This window comes from Mangifera indica, chromosome 15 (genome assembly GCF_011075055.1).
Source record: "Mangifera indica cultivar Alphonso chromosome 15, CATAS_Mindica_2.1, whole genome shotgun sequence".
NCBI lineage: Eukaryota > Viridiplantae > Streptophyta > Magnoliopsida > Sapindales > Anacardiaceae > Mangifera > Mangifera indica.
The window spans coordinates 1,624,903-1,647,580 of record NC_058151.1 but is presented as its reverse complement, the minus strand read 5'-3'; the positions used below and the strand labels follow the sequence as shown (position 1 = coordinate 1,647,580).

General features: G+C 36.8%; 1 protein-coding gene across 1 annotated transcript; it reads left to right on the top strand.

Annotated features, from left to right (window-relative positions):
* The first annotated feature begins 2,410 nt into the window (after positions 1–2,410).
* On the top strand, positions 2,411–20,201 carry LOC123197623. Its single transcript, XM_044611949.1, has 8 exons — positions 2,411–3,006; positions 16,067–16,161; positions 16,536–16,615; positions 17,581–17,622; positions 17,720–17,847; positions 18,186–18,366; positions 18,702–18,880; positions 19,188–20,201. The coding sequence occupies exons 1-8, from the start codon at positions 2,582–2,584 to the stop codon at positions 19,693–19,695; spliced, it is 1,638 nt and encodes a 545-aa protein (XP_044467884.1). The 5' UTR covers positions 2,411–2,581; the 3' UTR covers positions 19,696–20,201.
* The last annotated feature ends 2,477 nt before the right edge of the window (positions 20,202–22,678 follow it).

Genomic DNA, 22,678 nt, shown 5'->3' with positions numbered 1-22,678 from the left:
AGGCGAGGTGAGGATGGGGAGAAAACACATGTATTTTCGTTATTAATTGTGAAAATATTTTTCGTCTCAATCTCCATCCCTATTTCTATCCAGAATCTCTTTCTCGTTAAGATTAGACCCTAATTTTGGACCGAAATTGTCATCTTTACTAGTTTGTAAGTTAATCAATTTAATTAAACAACAAACCGATTTGATTTATTGTTAAATTATTATGTATTTATTAAATAATACCAAATATTTACAATATTTTTAAAACATATAAAATATAATTTCAAATATTTTAATTAAATAATTGAAACTTCATTATTGGATAAAGAAAAAATTATATTACAAATTTATCATTAATTCAATTAAGATTTTAAAAATTATAAGTCTTTTAAGTTTTAAATAAGATAAAAATTGTGTAATATATTATTTGACCTCGGTTTTATTGGTTTTAAATAATTTTTTTAATTTAATGGATTTGCTAAGTTTAATCAAATTTCAAATAAGTTAATATTTATATACAAATCGAATCAAATTATAAAATCCAACCGTATTATAGATTAATTTCTAGTTTATCCGGTCAAACCAATCGATGAATATGATTTTAAAAACTCTGCATATTATTGATATTTTGTAATGAATTATTTATATATTTTTTATCTCCAAATATAATTTTAACTATACCTTGTAAACCAAATTCATGTGGGCAACAGTGTTGTTGGTAACTGGAAGTAGCTTTGACCACAATGCACAGACATTGAACGGGGGTATTAAGTCATTTCCGCATAACTAATCAAGAGGTGAAACTGTCCTCTCGAAGCGTCTAATGCTACTGTTGAGTATAATAATATCATATCATATAATTATATATTTAATTATATATTTAAAAGTACATATATATATATATATTTATTTATTTATTTATTTATTTATTATTAATATTATTAGACCATAGATAATATCATTGTATTTATTTAAAAAAAAAATTTCAAGTATAAACTCTTATTCTATTTTCACATGGTTTATAATTTATATAGCAATATTATATATATCTATTTTAAGTATATAAATAGATATATATTTATATATGTCATCGTGTGATTAGATGTTACTTTGCTCTTAATTCAAAATCCTAATTTACTTGATGTCATATATAAGTATGTATCTATTTGTGTATTCAAAATAAGTATATATTGTTTTATTACAATTTATATGCAATAGAAAGAATTTGATGTCATATTCCTCACACTATTCTAATTAATTTAAGGCCAAAGGACTTATTCCTATCCATAGATTATTGTTTTCTCAAGTTCGCACAATTTAACTTTGAAATACCCATTTATCCACTCATAGGTTTTTAAGTCTACTAGTTTTAAAGGCAAAATAATTATTTTACATATAATATTAAAAATAAATTAAAAATTTATCTCATTTTTCCTCTATACTCTAAAAAATAATTTCCCTTAGACAAATTTTGAAAAATAGCATTTTCCACCTAAGGTTTTTTTTTCCATCTTTGACAGCCTCTCTTTTCTCTTCGTTCGACAGTCACTTGCTCTCCATCTCTCCTTTTGGTCAGGCATTCCAACGCTAGGATGACCAAAGGCTTCTTCGAGGAAGATGATACGAAGCTTTTAGTTCTCCTAGCTTTTGGACAGCCGATCGGAAGGAGAGATGAGGAGAGAGCAACAGTAGGAGGAAGAGAAAGGAGAGGTCGTAGGAGATGGCCTAAAGAATGAAAGAAAACCCTAAGGGGGCGTTTGGTTCCAAGTTTTTAAGATTACCTTGGTAATCTATCTTTTATTCATTTGTTTAGTTTGTCAGTAATAAAAGATTACAGTAATCTTCTATTACCAATGCTGACGTGACAGGTAATATAAGTGGTAATCTGATTACCACATTGACCTTAGGTATTTAAAGATTATCAAGGTAATATTGATTTTATTATAATTATATTATAATTTATTAATTTTTTAAGATAAAAATAAATTTATTTTTAATTAATATGATAAATAATATAAAAAATATTTAAAAATAATTATATTCAAGGGCGTTTAAGTAAAATAATTTATTAGTAATATTTTATTACCTTTAACCAAACACAATAATTATTTATACTTATCAAATTTTATCAAATATAGTAATCATTTATACTCAATAATCTTCTAAGTAATCTATCTTCAAGGTAATTTTTATATTTTGGTAATAAAACATTACTCAAACTAAATGCCTCCTAAAGGGAAAATATTACTTTTCAAAATTTGCTCTAGGAGATATTATTAATTTTTAGAGTTTAGAAAAAGAAAATAAATAAAATTTTAAAATTAACTGATTTAATTATATAAACTCGGAAAAACTATTATTTTTAAATGGGAATAAACCGTTTACTCTTGATTTTAAATTCATTTTGGTCTATCCTAAAATCTGGGATAGGAGAAAATATCACCTGAGAAGCCATACCAAAGGCCACCCTTATTGTACTTTCATTTTCCGGTGTCTCTCATTCTTTTAAAATCCAAACAAAATTTTCACCAACTACCAAACCCAATTCTCTTTTTTTCAAATCTTCCTCTACCTCTCAACTCAGCCATCAGCCATGGCTTTTTCTAATGAGCCCAACCCTCCCCACCACAACAACGTAGCCACTTTCATCAACACTACAGCCACTAATCTCCTTTCTCTCCTTTCCCTCCCCAATAAAACGGCGCCGTTTCTCACCCAACCATCCACTTCTTCCTACTCCAAACTCTCTTTCCCTCTTCCTCCTCTAAGATTCACCGACTCTTCAGTTCGTTCACACCCCGAGTCCGCTCAGCCCGACTCTCTCTCCTCCCAATCCGATGTCAACGGCGTCTCCTCCCCCGAGTCCTTCCCATCGACGGTCAGGATTTCGGGAATCAATTCCAATGGGAAGGGCGGTGGACCTGCCTTTGTGGGCCAGGTTTTCAGTATGTGCGATCTCTCTGGTACCGGCCTCATGGCCGTCTCTACTCACTTCGATATTCCTTTCATTTCTAAAAGGTTTCGTTTTTTTACCTCGCCTTATCTCTTATCTTTAGTCTTTACATTTACCGTATGCTTGTATACAATGTTTTTCTAGCCAATGTTGTTATAATGTTATTTCTTGTTAGGATACTATAGTTTAGTTCAAAGGTAGAAGCTTGTTTATTTTTGGCATAGTTGAGTGTTTTTGATAAACACTTATACGAATTCACACAAGACAACAAGAACCAAGGAAATTCTAGAGAAAGAAAGTAGAGATTACAGATAACCAATAAGGAAGACAATGAACAATATTATTTTTTCATTCCATCTCCAAATGGTTACATGCACTTTTAAAGGGATTCTTCCACAAACTAATCAACAGCTCATAACAACTCATAGCTAGATACAGCCACATCAGTTGCCTTTTTTATTCTGCGGCAATAATTTATTTAAAACCAAATTAAAACTAATTCAAATAAAATCCAAAATGCAATGCAAATGACGATATAATATTTATAGCTGTAGAACGACACCGTCTGGTTGATTCAAGTTCATATCAACATTTCCCCTTTCGATTGCCTTGACCTCAAGGGAGAAATGAGGAAAGTGTCATCTCATTTCTTCTGCAAATTCCCAAGTTGTGGCAGCCTGCAAAAATCCTTCCCATTTTACTAACACCTGAGTAGCTGCAATGTTGTGACACTTCACTATTCGTCGATCTAGAATAGCCTCAAGAGTATGATCACAGAGGGGAATCATACACGGCAGAGTCGGCAAAGCCTGTATCTGTGCGTACATAGGTTTGAGCTGAGAAACATGAAAGACATTGTGGATGTCAGCATCAGGCGGTAGTTGAAGACGATATGCTACAATGCCCACTCTGTCCTGTATCTGGAAAGGGCCATAGTACTTAGCTTGAAACTTTGGATGGCCTTGGTGCATGGTTTGTTGACGGTATGGTTGTAGTTTCAGATAGACCCAATCCCCAACTGAAAATTGCCTCTATGTTCTTTTCTAGTTTGCTGTCAATTTCATACGTTGTTGGGCATGTCCCAGGTGCCTTTTTAGGAGCTGAATGGTGTCCTCCCTTGATCGAAGGAGTGCATCTACAACCTCTACTCTGGAATCATTTGGAAAGTAGGGAACATGAATAGGAGGTGGATAACCATAAAGGGCCTCAAATGATGACATAGTAATGCTAGTATGGTGAGATGTATTATACCAAAATTCAGCTAGAGATAACCATCGAAACCACGTATGAGGTAAGTCCCTAGCCATACATCTCAGGTAACATTCCAAGCCCCTATTTATAACCTCTGTCTGACCGTCTGTTTGTGGATGGTAAGCAGTTGATAATTGTATACCAACCCCCTGGAGTCTGAATAGCTCCTGCCAAAACCTACTAATAAACACAGAGCCTCTGTCACTAGTAATTGTGTTTGGCAGTCCATGTAATTTGTAAACATTGTCTAAGAAGACTTGAGCTACAGTGACCATTGAGTATGGGTGCTGCAATTCGATAAAGTGACTGTACTTTGTGAGCCGATCAACTACCACCAAAATGACAGACTTACCTTGCGATTTAGGAAGACCCTCTACAAAATCCATTGTTATATCTGTAAAAACCCCAGTAGGAATAGGTAAAGGTAGTAAGAGACCTGGGGATGCTATATTTTCAGGTTTAAATCGTTGACATATAGAACACCCCTTGATGAAGTTTCTGACATCTTTCCATAGACCCTTCCAATAAACAATTTAGCGTAATTTTCTTGCTGTGACACTGATTCCAGAATGGCCACCCACGACAGAACTATGAAACAATGCAATGAGATCATTTCGTAAAGTAGCATTTCGTCCTACCATATATTTTCCTCTTCGTCGTAACTTGTTGTGGTTCCAAGAATAATGTTCATAGCTATTGAGATTTTGTTGTTTTGCCTTGATAATGGACTGGAGAAGCTCATCTTCAGTCCATGTTTCTTCCACCCCACGTAGAATTTCAGAAGGTAGCAAACTAGAGATTAAGCAGTTGATTTCCACTCCAGGTAATCGTGATAAGGCATCAGCATCCAGATTCTCCTTGCCCTTCTTATAGATAATATCGTAATCAAATTGCATGAGTTTCGCAATCCAGGCTTGTTGAGTTGGTGTGGTAACCCTCTGCTCTAGAAGGTGTTTCAAACTCTCATGATCTGTTTTTATGGTGAAATGATGATTAACCAGATAGGATTCCCATTTTTTTATCGCAAAGAGGATAGCGAGCATTTCTTTTTCATATACTGAAAGTAGTTGGTTCTTGGGAGATAAAACTTTGCTAATAGATGCGATTGGATGTCCCTCTTGCATTAATATAGCCCCAATTCCATCTCCACATGCATCGGTCTCTATCAAAAATTCTTTTGAGAAATCCAGGAGGGCCAAAACCAGGGTGGTAATCATGGCCGCCTTAAGCCTTTCAAATGCCTCTTGAGCAGTGTTGCTCCAATGGAAGGCATTGGATTTGAGTAGCTCTAGTAGTGGTCGGGCTAGATGACTATACCCTTGTACAAACTTTCGGTGGTATCCTGTCAAGCCAAGAAATCCTCGTAGTTGCTTCACTGTTTGTGGCACAGGCCCATTTGCTACAATGCTAATTTTTTCAGGGTCTGTTCTTACTCCCTCAGCTGAAATTATATGGTCCAAGTAGGTAATTTCCACACATCCAAATGAACATTTACTCCTTCTGGCAACCAATTGATTTTTTCTCAATAGCTCCAGCACCTGCCTTAAGTGTTTAAGATGCTCTTCTTTGTTTTTACTGTTGTTAGGAACCCTGTTCTTATTCAACCAAAACACAAAATACATAATAAACTAAAATTATTTCATTAACTTAAGCATTACAAAAATAAGCTGAACAATTCGAGGAGTTCGGGACCTCTCATTTTCCGGCCGTTCGAGGCGCCAGAGACCTCCCTAAATCAGCCAAAGATGGTTGCCCTCAACCCAAATCCTAATATTTTCTTCTCTTGTTTTCTTTTGAAATCTAACACATATATTTATAATAAAAATTAACCGTTGGATTGAGGACAAGTGTCTCAATCCTAATATTTCCCTCCCCTTCAAAACCATCTTGTCCTCAAGATGGTAATTTATAAAATGATTTTTTTTTTAAATTTAAATTTTTTATTTTTTTCCCAAAGGGCGCCAGATCTTTCTTTTTCTCTTCCTAAAAAGTTTTGCCTTCTCTTTTCTGCGTTTTCTCTTCCCAAAGCTTCTGCCTTCTTTTTTGCTTTCCCAATAAGTCAGCCACGTTTCTCTTTCTCTTTTTCCAATAAACCAACGCCCTGGCCTCCACCTTTTTTCTATTTTTTTATTTTTTTATTTCTCTCTCCTTTCTCTTCCCTTCTCCTTGTCTTTTTGTTTTCTTCTTTCTTCTCCTTCGTTCTTCTTTCTTCTTCCTTCTGCTTTCTCTGCGTTTGCCTATGTAAATTTCTTTTTTTTTTTAGACTCTTGCCGACGTTCCCTTTTCATCCTCCTTCTTCCTCTGTCCTCATTTTCTTCTTCTTCTCTCTTTTTTTTTTGGCACTTTTCCAGCATGTAGCCACCGATTCATTTCTCTTATTCTTCTTCAAGTCAGCCTCCTCCACAACATTTTCCGGCGACTCTTTACTTTTCCGGCCATCATCTATCTTCCCCGTTGGATTGAATGCTCTGATACCATTTGTTAGGAACTCAGCTCTTATTCAACCAAAACACAAAATTAAAACATGAAATACATAATAAACTAAAACTATTTTAGTAACTTAAGCATTACAAAGATAAGCCGAACAATTCGAGGAGTTCGGGACCTCCCATTTTTTGGCCGTTCGAGGCGCCGGAGACCTCCTTAAATCAGCCAAAGATGGCTGCCCTCAACCCAAACCCTAATATTTTCTTCTCTTGTTTTCTTTTGAAACCTAACACATATATTTATAATAGAAATTAACCGTTGGATCGAGGACAAATGTCCCAATCCTAACAACTGTAAACCAATATATCGTCGAAAAATACCAAGACGAACCGTCTTAAACAAGTCTTGAATATTGAGTTCATTAAGGCTTGGAATGTCGACGGTGCATTAGTCAGGCCAAATGGCATGACAACAAACTCATAGTGTCCCTCTTGAGTTTTGAATGCAGTCTTCTCAATCAATTTTGGATGCATTTTGATTTGCCAATACTCTGATTTGAGATCAATTTTTGAAAATATTGCAGCCCCGCCCAACTCGTCTAAGAGTTCTTCCACCACTAGAATGGGATATTTATTTTTTACAGTTGACTTGTTAAGACTCCTGTAGTCGATGCATAAGCGCCAAAAGTCATCCTTCTTCTTTACTAACACTACCGGGCTTGAGTATGGGCTGCTACTAGGTCTGATAACTCCTGTTTCTAGCATTTCCTTCACCATTTTCTCAAGAATATCTTTTTGCAGGCTGTTATGTCTGTATGGTCTCAAGTTGATTGGCTTGGTGTCATTTTTTAAAATAATCCGGTGGTCATGTGTTTGTGAGGGAGGCAATCCCATCTGATCATTGAAAACATCTTGAAATTGTTGTAAGAGCATTTCTAGTTCCAACCACTCTCCGCTACGTACTTCTCCAGTTGTATGGATCATAAACAACTCCATTTTTCCTGATTGCATAATTAATTGAACCGATGCTAGTTGTTGATCCCTCTACAATAATTTCAACAGATGAATATTATTAATAAGAGCTTAAGAGCTAGCTCACTGTCTCTATGACCTTGCAACAACCTATGCTACCTATTTTGTGTAAACATCATCCGTAGCTCTTCGAAATTCCATAAAATATCACCTAAAGTTGCTAGCCATTGAGCCCCTAAAATCAAGTCATAGTTGGCAAGTGGAAGAATGTAAGCATCTACCGTAAGTTCCTGTCCGTGAGCCCTCCATGTAAAGCCTTCACATAGTTTATTACACTGTAAATGTTGCCTATTAGCCACCCGAATCTTAATTCCTTCCACTGGCACCATTGCACAACCAAGTTTCAGAGCAGTCTTCTTACCTAAGAAGTTGTGAGTGCTGCGTGAATCAATTAGAATGTATATAGGTCTCCTTCGATGTAATCCGTGTAGCCTCATAACACTTGGTCCTGCAACCCCATTGAGCGCATTTAAAGAGAGGTGCATCAAACTGGTTTCCTAGCCTCCTTCATTCTTTGTTGAACTCTGGTCTACCTCCTCCTCTTCTCCAGTGTCAACCTCTAATTGGAGGGTATACAATTGTTTCTTCTTACACCTATGGCCGAGAGAATATTTTTCGTTGCACCAAAAACAAAGGCCTTTGGCCCTCTTCTCGTCAAATTCTTTACTGGTCAAAGGTTTGTTATTTCATGGTGGTTGTGTGTTTTGCAATTTAGATATATTTGGCGTAGGCAACAAGCCTGGTTGTGAATTTGGTTTCGTGTTTGTGTTTGGGGTGGAAATTAATGCATGAGGTGATTGAGAGAGACCTGGATTCTTGGAAAAGTGAGTTGCTCCCAGTGGCAATGGCTTGGTGAACAGTTTAGGTTGTCCTTTCATGGCGGACATTGTAAGCTCTTGTAGTTTAGCCAAAGCATATGCCTCTGCTAGGCTCTTTGGTCGGAACATGCGGACCGACATCTGAAGTACATCAACTAACCTAGATAAAAAGAAACTGAGGGCTTGGTCTTCTGTGATACCAGCTCTTGGATGTAATTCATCGAATGCATCCAAGTAATGTTGGAGAGAACTAGTCTGTCGTAAATTTCGGAGGTCCGCCAAAGGGTCATCATAACCATGAGATCCAAACCGAGCATTCAGAAGGTGGACATATTCTTCCCATGTTATAGATTGGATTTCTCTAGACTTGATTAATCCTTGATGCCATTGGATAACCCTTCCATCTAAGTGTAGCGCAGCCAACTTCACTCGATTCTCTGGCGAAGTTCCATCCACTTCAAAAAAATATTTAGCACGAAGAAGCCAATTGTCAAAGTCATCTCCATTGAATTTAGGAAACACCAACTTGGTGGATCTACCTCACGCTAACTTCTGAACTTCTCCTGAAGAGGTTCCTTCCCTTGTCATCTCCATCATTTGTTGCTTAGTGACAATCTTAGACTGTTGCACACTTAACCCTCCAATCAAGTTCTTGATCTCATCAATGGAATTTTTCAACAATTGTTGTTGGCGAAGCTCCGATTCCTGTACCAACTACGCTAATTCTCGGCGAAGCTCCTGACTTCAGGTACCATCAGCCATAGTTCAAATTGCTGCTCTGATACCACTTGATAAACACTGATATGAATTCACACAAGACAACAAGAACCAAGGAAATTCTAGAGAAAGAAAGTAGAGATTACAGAGAACCAATAAGGAAGACAATGAACAATATTATTTTTTTCATTCCGTCTCCAAATGGTTACATGCACTTTTAAAGGGATTCTTCCACAAACTAATTAAAAGCTCATAACAACTCATAGCTGGATACAGCCACATCAGCTGCCTTTTTTATTCTGCGGCAATAATTTATTTAAAACCAAATTAAAACTAATTCAAATAAAATCCAAAATGCAATGCAAATGACGATATAATATTTATAGCTGTAGAACGACACCGTCTGGTTGATTCAAGTTCATATCAATTTTATAGGCTCTATGGTTGTGTTTTCTTATACTAGTAAAATAAAATTATTAATGGTGATTGAAACTTACTTTCCCTTTTTCAAAAACAATACAAGGTGGAATAGGAAGAATAAAGACATCTTTTGTATTTGAATAAGAAATCCTAATTGGTTTTTACATGAGGATTGAAGTTATATTTATATTACCCTAGTTTGTTTCTATTCATTTGGTCATTCAAATTTACCACTGACGACTTTATGAGGTCTGGATCCCAGGTACTTCAAAAAACGGATTTATTTTGTGTTAGGTACCTGGAGGGACTCCCAAGGATCGTTGCCAACAGCAATAGGATTACAGGCTAAGGAATCACAAGAAGCAGGCACTGCTGCCTCAACGCAGAAACTCAGGATCCCACAAGAAGATGTAATGAAAATAGCTGAGATAAACTTAAAAGGAAAAACCAATATTCTCAATGTGTAATAAAGAACTATGTATGTTTAGCAAGATGATATAAAAGTCTAATGAAATTACTGGATGAAAAATAAACCGTGTTTTCCGATTACAGAAACTTATAATTCTTAAGCTACTCTCTGGAAACGCCAATTACGGAAATAAAAAACAAACTTAATAATAAGAAAACAGCCTGCAGCCTTCAAGAGGTCTGCTCTTCCCTCAATTCCCCTCCATTCTCTGATTTTTTTCCTTTCCCCTTTTTTCCTCCCTCTTTCTCTTTTATATCCCTTTAACCGTTTCTGCAAAGGTTGTCTGTAGCTCTGTTGTCCTTTGTTGGTTCTAAAGGACTTGGAGCCTGCTGGAGTGACACCTGTCCCCTTGTGCTGTTGCCTTTTGATTTCCTTTCTTCAGAGTGCTTTTTCCTGCGTGTTATGTATACATTAGTCCTAACATTTCCCCTCCCATCGAAAGGTACCTTGTCCTCAAGGTCAAACTGTGGAAAGAGGTTGCTGAAGGTTGTGAATAATTCCCAGGTATTCTCACAGTCAGGGAGGCCTTCCCATTTCACTAGAATTTCCAGTTCCCCATGCTGAGAGTACCGATGTTGTAATATTGCTGATGGCTGCACTTGTAGTTCTCCATCGTCGGTCAAGCATTCAGGGAGAGGTTGGCAGGTTACTGTTGGACCAACTCTTTTCTTCAATTGTGAAACATGGAATACTGAATGAATTTTTGCGGTAGGAGGTAATTTCAAACGGTAAGCTACTGATCCAATCCTCTGTAGTATCTCGAAAGGACCATAATATCTAGGACTGAGTTTTTCATTTGCTCGGCTCGCTAATGATCTGAAACGATATGGTTGGATTTTTAGGAACACATAATCACCCACTGAATATTGGATATCTCTTCTGCCTTTGTCAGCATGTTTTTTCATTCTTTCCTGAGCTTTCCTCAAGTTGTCTTTGAGTTCGTCGAGCACCGCATTCCTTTCTTCAATCATCTTGTTGACTTCTTCTATCTTCGATACCTCTTCGACCCATCTTAGTAATGCCGGTGGTTCTCTGCCATACAATGCCCTAAAGGGTGTCATGCCGGCGGATGCGTTGTAAGATGTATTGAACCAATACTCCGCCCATGGGAGCCATTTTAGCCATCGCTTAGGTTGACGAAAGCAGAAGCACCGCAAGTAGGTTTCTAGGCTTCGATTTACTACTTCCGTCTGCCCGTCGGTTTGAGGGTGGTACGCCGAACTAAACTTGAGTGTGGTACCTGCAGCTTTAAAAATTTCAGCCCAGAATTGGCTCATAAAAAGTCGATCGCGATCAGAAACAATTGATCGAGGAAAACCATGCAACTTCACTATTTCTTGTATGAATTTCCTGGCAACTTCCGCAGCTGTGAAAGGGTGTTTTAGTGCCAAGAAATGTGCATATTTCGTCATCCTGTCAACTGTCACTAAAATGGTGTCTGCATGTGGCGTTTTTGGAAGGCCTGTGATGAAGTCAATAGAAATATCATCCCAGACTTTGGTGGGGATGGGCAGTGGTTGCAGCAGTCCCGCCGGAGATGCTGCTTCGAATTTCATCCGCTGACAAGTTTCACATTCTGATACAAATCTCTTCACAGTAGCTTTCATCCCTTCCCAATAAAGCACACTGGAAATTCGTTTATAGGTGCGAAAAAATCCAGAATGTCCACCGTACGGAGATGCATGGAATTCTGTTAGAAAAACAGGAATGAAGGAAGAAGTTTTTGAAAGGACCAACCTTCCTTGATAAAGTAATCTTCCCTTCTGTAACTTGTAGCCTTCATGGGAGTTGGGATTCGTCAGCAGATCCTGTATTATTCCCCTAAGTTTCTCATCCTCTGAAATTTCCCGTTCAACCTCTTCCAAGCCCATTATTTGTGTTGTGGAGACTGCCCAAATTTCCCCATCCGTCTCTGATTTCCGAGAGAGGGCGTCTGCTGCTTTATTTTCAATTCCTGGTTTGTACAAAATTTCAAAGTTATACCCAAGCATTTTCATTACCCATTTCTGCTGGTCAGCTCCGATAACTCGTTGATCAGTCAGAAACCGAAGACTCCGTTGGTCTGTCTTTACCTTGAAATGCCTTCCTAACAAGTAGTGACGCCATTTCTGGAATGCCATCACAATCGCCATTAGCTCCCTCTCGTATACGGATTTGTTTCTGTTCTGAATCGAAAGCGCCTTACTGATATAAGCTACCGGCCTCTTATCTTGCATAAGAACAGCACCCAATCCCACCCCTGATGCATCTGTTTCTATAACAAATTCTTTCGAAAAATCTGGCAAGGCTAATACAGGAGCTGACGACATCACCTGCTTTAATCTTTCAAATGCCTGGGTGGCTTCGTCACTCCAAACAAAAGAATCTTTTTTTAACAATCTCGTGAGTGGTTCTGCGATTTTTCCATACCCTTGAACGAACCTTCGATAATATCCTGTTAAACCCAGGAATCCTCTCAGCTCTCGTAAGTCTTTCGGAATAGGCCAATTTCTCATTGCTTGAATTTTAAGCGGATCTGCTTCCACCCCTTCTGCCGAAACTATGTGGCCCAAGTAGCTTATTTTCCTCTGCCCAAAAGAACACTTTTTGAAATTTAAAACCAATTGATGGTCCTTCATCAACTCCAGCACTATCCGAAGATGCCTTGTATGTTCCCCAAAATCTTTGCTATAAATCAGAATATCGTCAAAAAAAACAAGAACAAACCGTCTTAAATACGGTCTAAAAATCTCATTCATTACCCCCTGGAAAGTTGCAGGTGCATTTGAGAGACCAAATGGCATCACGAGAAATTCGTAATGCCCATCGTGTGTACGAAAGGCCGTTTTCTCAATATCCTCGTCTCTAACCCGAATCTGGTGGTAGCCTGATTTCAGATCTAGCTTACTAAAAATTACTGCTCTAGCCAATTCGTCGAACAATTCATCAATGGCAGGAATCGGAAATTTGTCTGGAATAGTAACCTTGTTGAGAGCGCGATAGTCGACACAAAATCTCCATCCCCCATCTTTCTTCTTTACTAATAATACGGGACTAGAAAACGGGCTCACACTTGGCCTAATTACCCCTGCTGTAAGCATCTCTTGAACAATTCTTTCTATCTCATTTTTCTGAAAATGTGGGTACCTGTAAGGTCGGATATTTGGGGGCAGAGCATTGGGCAAAAGTCTAATAGCATGATCTTGAGTTCTTCTCGGAGGCAGGTTAGTGGGTTCACGAAAGAGATGTTGGTACCCCTCTATCAGCTCCTTCAGGCATGGTTCTAAATGCTGTGGATTAAATTCTCCCTTCTGCGTCAATCCCCTGAACTCCACCCAATATGCTTCTCCACCTTCCCTCATTGAGTTTACTATAGCCTTCAGGGAGGATTCAACTCTGCATAAAGAGACATCTCCCTTCAGCTCCACACGCCGTCCTCCCCATTCGAATTTCATTGTCTGGGATTTCCAATTAATTTTCACCTCCCCCAATCTACAGAGCCAATCCATTCCTAAGATTACATCTACGCTTCCCAGCTCAAAAGGGAAAAAACTCTGAATTATTTTAATCTCCTGACATTCGATCTCAACTCCGTCGCATCTCCCTAATCCTTGGACCCTTCGTTCATCTCCCAAAGTGACTGTAAACTTCACGGGTGACACCTCTAATGGTAGTTCCATAACCAATTTCTGAGAAATAAAGTTGTGGGTTGCCCCACTATCAAGGAGAATCACAACCTTCCTTCCTTGGATCCTCCCTAAAAATTTGATTGTTTTCGGACTACATATTCCGACTACCGAGCTACTGTTCAAAGACAGCTCCAGCTCCTTTTCTTCTAGAGTCGTCTCCTCCTCTTCTATCAAGTTTTCTGCCTCTATGTCCTCTTCTTCTTCAGACGCCACCATGATTCGGAGTTGTCTAAGTTTGCATCGGTGCCCTGGGAAGAACTTTTCATCACATCGAAAACACTGTCTCTTCTCCAACCTTGATCGGAACTCTTCGTCGGAGAGTCTCCGATATCGGCGTTCCTGTGGCGATTGATTAGCTGACGCAACGGAGCTGGGTGTTCCCTTGATAGACAAATCTGCCCTAATATCTGCTGCTGGAGAGATTTTGGAATTGGATGCGAAATTGGTGTTATTTAGGGGCCGGTTTGATCCGGTCTGTGGGGCGGTCTGGAAGCTTGAAATGGGTCGATCGGTTCGCATGTTGGGCTGCGATGGTGGGCCGTTCGTTTGGGCATGGGTTGGTGTATGGGGTGGTCTTGGATTTGGGCTGGTGAGGTAAGAGCAAGTTGGGTTGGAAGTCCGAGTTCTGTAGTTTAAATGGGTAGTATAGGTTCCGGGTCGGGCGTCAATAATCCGATTTTTCTCCTCAATCTCCTGTGCTCTCAACATCGCCTCCTTCAGCGTCGTCGGGCGAAAGAGTTTTACTTCTGCCCGTATTTCTTTCTTCAGTCCGTTCATGAAGGCTGATAGTAAGACTTCCTCGGCGGCGTCCTCTATTGGTGCAGAAATGGCCTCAAACCAACTTCTATACTCCTCCACTGTTCCCATTTGTCGCAGCGCCATGAGGTCCTCATATAGAGACCCTTCTTGTGCTGGACGAAATCTTAGTAGCATTTCCCTTTTTAGTTCTGTCCAGTTAGCGAACCGTTGCCGGGTTTCGTTCCATTGGAGCCACCTTAACGCCTTGCCATCCATGCATACGCCAGCTGCTATTAGTTTCTCCTGTTCTGAAAGTTGATTGACAGAGAAATAATGCTCCGCTCGAAAAACCCACCCTACCGGGTCGTCTCCGACAAACACCGGTAGCTCCAGACGTCGATGAATCAGTTCACGTCGAACACCTCCTGTATTATCCCCCACTTCAGTCCTCTGCTCTCTGGCTCCTTCGGTTTGTTCTGGCTCTTCTGCCCCCATTGTTGGTGGAGGCGTAACTTCCCTCGTTGGTGATGTATGCGTAGGAGTTGGTGGCGTCTCCATGGTTGCTTTGCCTTTGTCAGATGGTCCACTATCCTTCACCACCAAACGTTCCCTCACTTCCCTCAAGTATTCTTTCATTGTCTCCATTACTGTTTCCACCCCTTGCATTCTGCCTTTAATTTCCTCCACATTACCGCTCATGCTCTCTACTCTTCTGTCAAGCCCTTCCAACCTTCCTTTCATGGACGCCACTTCTTCTTCCAATCCATCTACCCTTGCCTCCATCCTAGTCATTTGCTCTGATACCAAGTTTGTTAGGTACCTGGAGGGACTCCCAAGGATCGTTGCCAACAGCAATAGGATTACAGGCTAAGGAATCACAAGAAGCAGGCACTGCTGCCTCAACGCAGAAACTCAGGATCCCACAAGAAGATGTAATGAAAATAGCTGAGATAAACTTAAAAGGAAAAACCAATATTCTCAATGTGTAATAAAGAACTATGTATGTTTAGCAAGATGATATAAAAGTCTAATGAAATTACTGGATGAAAAATAAACCGTGTTTTCCGATTACAGAAACTTATAATTCTTAAGCTACTCTCTGGAAACGCCAATTACGGAAATAAAAAACAAACTTAATAATAAGAAAACAGCCTGCAGCCTTCAAGAGGTCTGCTCTTCCCTCAATTCCCCTCCATTCTCTGATTTTTTTCCTTTCCCCTTTTTTCCTCCCTCTTTCTCTTTTATATCCCTTTAACCGTTTCTGCAAAGGTTGTCTGTAGCTCTGTTGTCCTTTGTTGGTTCTAAAGGACTTGGAGCCTGCTGGAGTGACACCTGTCCCCTTGTGCTGTTGCCTTTTGATTTCCTTTCTTCAGAGTGCTTTTTCCTGCGTGTTATGTATACATTAGTCCTAACATTTTGTTTGCATACACACATACACATTACTTATTTCTGGCAATTTTGTCCCTTGTGTGATGAGTATAAGCTTTATCATAACTTCATTAGGAGTTTTTGGTGTTGTGTATCTTACTTTGCTCGATTTCTCTACATATTTTAATATGTTTGACTGATTCTGTATTGATTTGTAGAACACCTGAGTGGTTAAAGAAGATGTTTGCAACAATCACTAAGAGTGAAAGGAAAGGCCCTGTATTTCGCTTTTTCATGGATTTAGGTGATGCAGGTATGACTTGACATTCGACAATTGCTAAGTTTTTTTGCCCATTTTTATCTTCTTACATGCGGGAACACCAATATTTGACATGCTTCTGGCTTTTTGCTCAGAACTACCTCATTCTATTGGTATTTTAGAACTTTATTATCCATTGAATTGATCTTAAAAAGGCATTTTACTAACTCAAGTGTTTGGAGGTCTTCAGCTTAGAATGGATTTTTTTATTTTCCTTGGAGATGTTAGTTCTGTCTGTTTTCTGTCATCTGATCGTTTATTTTGACCTTTTCATTTTTTCTTATGTCCCTCCCTATGATCATTGTATTCATGCATACTTCTCTCCCACTGGAAAGTATATTGCACTCTGATTAAATGTTTTGTTTCAGTTGCATATGTTAAGCAGCTGAATATTCCAAGCGGTGTGGTGGGAGCCTGTCGTCTTGATTTGGCATATGAACATTTTAAGGTACTGCTCACTTGATTTGAGTGTACACTCTTGTATTTATCTGTGTGTTCAAATTGGATTATTGATTTTGAACCTGTGTTAATCATCTCAACCTATTTTTCTAATATCACATTACTGAATATATGAGATTATCAAACTGCAGTTTGTTTGCCATATTTTTAATGCATTTTGAATCCAATCACCATTCATTGTTGTGTTGGTGCTGTCATGTGCTGTGGTATAGAATATTTGAGTCTTAATGACGCTTCTAAAAAAAATGATGTTTGAGGTAAATGGGATGTGCACTCTGGCCTGTGAACGCCCAAAATTGAACCATTTAGAGAATAATCTGGAAGGTTCATGTAAACATTGTGAAAGCATTTTTGTTGTCTAGATGGTAATATGGTACAGAACTGTTTTGCCTTCTCTGTGATATTCTTGAGTGGCTCCTTGAAGTATATATTACTCGTTCAGTCATTCTACATTATTTAGTGCATTGGATGGAATTTATGGGCAGCATGATTCAGTGTTGGGAAAATTTAAGCAAATGACTGCACTGGTTTGAAGAAAAAAATGGTTCAAGGTGGCCTTAAAATTATGTAAGGAGACAATTGTAACTATGATTATATTACTTCAAGTTAGCTCAATTTTGGAACACAATTCTTGTACTCAGCAGAAATTATCAGGATTGGGATATGTTAATCTGAGTGATGTTTCCAAAAATTCATATCTGCTATTTTGTTTTGGTCCTGAAATAGAACATGTGAACACATCTAAGCGAGATCCAGATTTTCCTAGGTGTTAAATTTTGCTTATTCCACTACTTGCTCATGTCAAAGTTTTATATCATGAATTTCTTCATAGGTTTATTTTGTTTATGTTCTTTCTACGTTATGGCGAAAACATACTTGCAGTTGTTTGTGATGATATTTCCTTTTCTGGATTCACTACACTTCTTTTAATCATTCTTACAATGTGTTATGCAGGATAAACCTCACTTATTTCAGTTTGTTCCAAATGAGAAACAGGTAATGTACATGCACGTGTTTCCTTTTCATTTTTTTATTATATGCCTCCTGTAATGTGCTAGGATTCATTTTGAAAAGAAAATTTTGTTTCCCTCAGGTCAAAGCAGCCAACAAGCTTCTAAAGACAATTCCACAGAGTGATGGGAGAAGAAGGATTGATGGAGTGCCTGTTTTCAGTGCTCAAAATTTGGATATTGCAATAGCTACAACTGATGGAATAAAATGGTGTGTTCTGTGTTATTTAAAACTAACAAGATTAACAATTATTAACAATTATTGTCAGTAGACTATAAAATTTTCTTCTAAAGTGAGACCCCAGCTGAATGAGGTTACTTTGACTCAAATGTTTAATATTTTATGCATTGAGAGCCTGACTGATTGGCTCTTTATCATATTCATTCTTAGATTGGATAAGTATGTTGATATCCTCTTTTTTAAGGGGAAATATCGTATTGCATCATTATTCACATACCCTAATTGCTTCAGTTTCTCAATTCATCTTAAAATGTTTGTGTATCCCTCTACAATGTATCTGATGCTTATTGTTATTACTTCTTCATCAGGTATACTCCATACTTCTTTGATAAAGACATTCTAGATAACATTCTTGAAGAATCTGTTGATCAGCACTTCCATTCTTTAATTCAAACTCGACACATGCAGCGCCGAAGTGATGTAATTGATGACAACGTGGCAGCAGAGGTGATTGAAGAGATTGGAGATAGTGTGTGGGAGCCTCCGGAGGTACTAAATCTATTTTTCCTTTTAATATTTTTTTAGGATTCTCGACTAACTCTGGAACCGCAATTTTCTTTGTCTTCACAGATTTAGCCCTTTTTTCGAAGTTGTTAAGATTTGTTGTAGGATGATGATTATGGAACCGCAGTTGTTAAGATTTAGCCATTTTTGTATTCTTATGTGTATCAGTAATTCACCATCTGTTTTCTTGTGCAAACAAGTAAAATTCAAATTAAAGATATAATTCTTTTTATTAAATCAAACAGCAGTTTGTGTGTATGGCCTTTGTTTACATAAATTTGGGCGGTTTATTTTGTGGACTGAAAATAGTGTCTATTCAGGTTCAAGAAGTGCTGGATGAGATAGGCCATCCTGGAATACCTTTAAGTGTCATTTCAAAGGCTGCCGAAATCCAGCTTCTTTATGCTGTCGACAAAGTACTTCTGGGTAATAGGTGGTTGCGAAAAGCTACTGGCATTCAACCAAAGTTTCCTTACATGGTTGACTCATTTGAGAATAGGTATATCTTATGCAACTTTGATGGCTTGCATTGTAAGATTTATGTAATATGTTTGATACATGCCTTACCAATTTAATGGGGCATAAATGGTTTGCAGTTTAATGTACCACGCAGATAGAGTCTGAATTTCAAAATAAGTTGATTATTGAACTTTCCATGTATCCACTTTCCAATCTTGACATTAGAATCATTAGTTTGTTTTGAAAACTCATTTAGACACATTGTGACATAGCACGCAATCATCAAACATAGTTTTTCTTCATACATTTAGAGTGCTATAATGACAATGTGTTCATTTTGTTTGCAGGAGTGCAGCATCTTTTCTAAGAGCGTCTGAGTCGACCAGCTGCCTTGACAACTCTGAATCAAATGGCACTTCTGATCATCAACTGGAAGACAAGAGTTTAGAAAAACACGGGCAGACACCAGATTTTCGATTTCCTGTTGGAGATTGGTTTAGTCATCCAAGGTTAAAACAAGATCGCCAACCTCAAAAGACATGTACTAGAAAAAACACTTCATCTATCAATTGCACAAAAGAAAACTTACAGCCAAATCCTTTTCTTCCTAAAATTACAATGGTGGGAATCTCAACAGGGGAAGCAGGGCGGATGAGCAAAGCTAGTCTAAAGAAGATGATGGAGAACTTAACGAGAGAGTTGGAGCAAACCGATCAGGGAAATGCCACCAGTGGTAGTAGCAGTGAGCTCAAAACGGAAGATAGGGATCCACTGTTTGTGGCAAACGTAGGTGATTATTATTCTGGCCTGGCAAAAACAGGATCGGCTCGGTTTGTTCACAGAGGAAGCAACTGAATGAACTTCACTAACCAGATATGTTATTGTGGCAGTATTTGCTAATGCAAAATTATTTGAAGTTGAAGAACGATAAGAGATGTAAATTTGGTAATGTATTTTTCTACCAATAAAACTATGTACCCATTTTGGATAAACAAATAGGTATACATTTTATGTGTGTCATCATATAATTGGTTGATTTTGAATTAAAGATAAAATAACATTCAATCATATGATGAAACATACAAGTGTGTATGTATTTATGTATCCAATATAGTATACATAGTATTACCTCTTTTTCTACGGGTAAAATGTCATCAGTTAATGCCCATTTGCTTGCAAAGCCTGTCTGAATCAGATGTGAAGTATGAGTGGATGGGCATTTGCTTGAGTTGGTGTTGCCCGTATCCATATGCCTGTATTTTTTGGAATTTTGGTTCTTCATACATGAAATTATTGATACCTCAACTTGTAGTTGTTCATCAACTTATTTATATCGATAAGTTTAGAGTTTAATTTTGATATATTGATAGCAAATTTTAAGCTCATGTTCTCTTATTTGAACACCTTTTACTGTTGTCAATTAAACTATGCCTTGGGGTGGGTCATAAATAATTTCTTCATTTGTAGGCAAGCATTTCCTTTTTTGATTTGATTTTTTTTTCTTTTAATGAAAAAATCTCATTTGAGTTATTATTTTTTCAGAATTAAATTGATTATATTAAACATGTGAAACTTAAGGTCTAATGAACTGCTCATATTAAATCTAATGATCAATCTTATAATCTCTACTTTAGATAAAATGAGTTTAATTTTGATATAACGTCAAAAGAGATTTAAACGTTTATTTTTATTAAAATCTCTCTTATTTATCACTTGAATTATCTCTTAGAGGTCCTTGATTCAATTTTTATTGGCAAGTTTCGGGAATCTCTTGATGAAGGTTCAGAAAGAAGATTTTGCATCCTATTTCGGCCGATAAATTTTTAAGTTATTTTTCATGGGTAATTTTCTTGAGAGTTTTGACTTCTCAAATGATTAAGAGAATATAATTCCAAAAGCTCATCAAATATCATTCTCAGCACCCTTTAAAAAAAGCACTAAAATGTAAAATTTTGACTTTGAGAAATTTTCTTTTTTGAGTTTTGTGGTTGTTTCCTCTTGTCTCAGGCTCAATCTAGTCCAAGAAATCCAACGAAGCATCCAATTTAGTTGGTTTATTTGCACTTCCGTTTCTATGCCATTGTTTGTCTCTTGTGAAGTAGAATCATCCATTATTGACATGCATCCTAGTCATGCAGAAAGGAAAGGTAAAAGCACTTCCCGTGGATGTGAGTTGAGTCATACTCAAATAAAGATTAATTCAAACTCAATTTTAATTCAAAATAAGTAGTTTGAATTGAGCATCAAGTCATTGAAGAAAATGTTAGATAAAAAAATAGTTGTCAAAAATAAAGAAAAAAAATCGTTGAAAAATATGAAATTATTTTTTATTTGAACTTCAGTGAGGGTTATTATTAGAGATGAACCTAAATTGAGTTAGTCTGATCTTGAAAGCCAACTTGGTCGGTTCGGTTTGACTTAAATTTGTGTCAAATTTAAGTTAAATTCAAACTGAGAAAACTATTTTATTTATTAAATTGACTTAAATTCAAACTAAAGGGAATTTGGGTCACTCTGACTTGCAAGTTAGATTGATTGATTGATTGATTTGGTTTGAACTTGGGTCGTGACTCATCAAGTTATATATATCATTATATGATTAGGTATTACTTTATCTTTAATTTAAAATCATTTAATCATATGATGATATATATATAAGTGTATATATATTTATGTACCTAAAATGAGTACACATAATTTTATTGATTAAACAAATGTCAAAGTGATGTTATTTGTTAATGCGCCGCAAACTGATACTATGAATCCAAATCATAGATTTGAATTATAAACTTAAATTAAACTTAAGCTAAACTTGAACTAAACAATTTTTATTTAAGTTAAATTGAAATTATTTTAATTTTGACTCAACGAACTTAAGTTAATCCAAACCAAATATTTTTTTATCCAAATTAAATTAAAATATAAAAATATTCAAACTCAATTAGATCGATATCCACTTTTTAACCACCGTGATAATATGATCTCCTTAACTAATTGACAGTTGAACAAAGGAAACAAAAATCAATTAGTAGGGATTCATTAATGATGAACAATTCATAAAATCCATCCATCTCAAATCTCAATCTTCAATTGCTTTATTGCTTTTGACAAAAGTATTAAAATATAAATATTATCATTTTGACATCTCCATTGCCGAACCCAATTCTTGGCCCCCCACTCATAAAAATTTCTCTCTTATTCATCATTATTTGTCTTTCACAACTTGCCTAACCCACCTCTTAAATTTTCTTTTTCTTTTACAGTTAAAAGAAGAAAAAAAAAAAAAAAAAAAAAAAACCTCTCATCTCATCATCATTGTAGCAATCAAATCGATCATCTTGTTCATCTCTTTCTAATATTGTTTTTTCAACCAACATCTCCTTCCATCATTCATCCTATTTATTTCTGTCAAATCTTTATATAATTGTATATAATGATTTTTTATTTCTCTTGTTTTCAACTATTAGATCAATTAGTTTATCATGATCAATACATCTATTTTATCAATGTTAGCGGTAGATTTTGAGTTTAACCAAATCTGTAAAAGGGTATATTCGAATTTATAATACTCAGTTCAAGTTTAAATTTAAATTAATATATAATATCGTTATAAGACTATTGTTATTGGATAAGATGAATAATACTATTAACATGTAAAACATGTCACTGGAGAGATATATGAATCAAATTCGAATTAAATTATCTGGTTAAAAGTTTAATTCAAATTCGATTAGTTCAAACCAAATATGTATTGGGTTGGTTTCAAACCCACCCCTAACCTATGTCATTGATGAATCCATTTTTCACTTTGGAAATGACTTTGATGTTTTACTTTTAG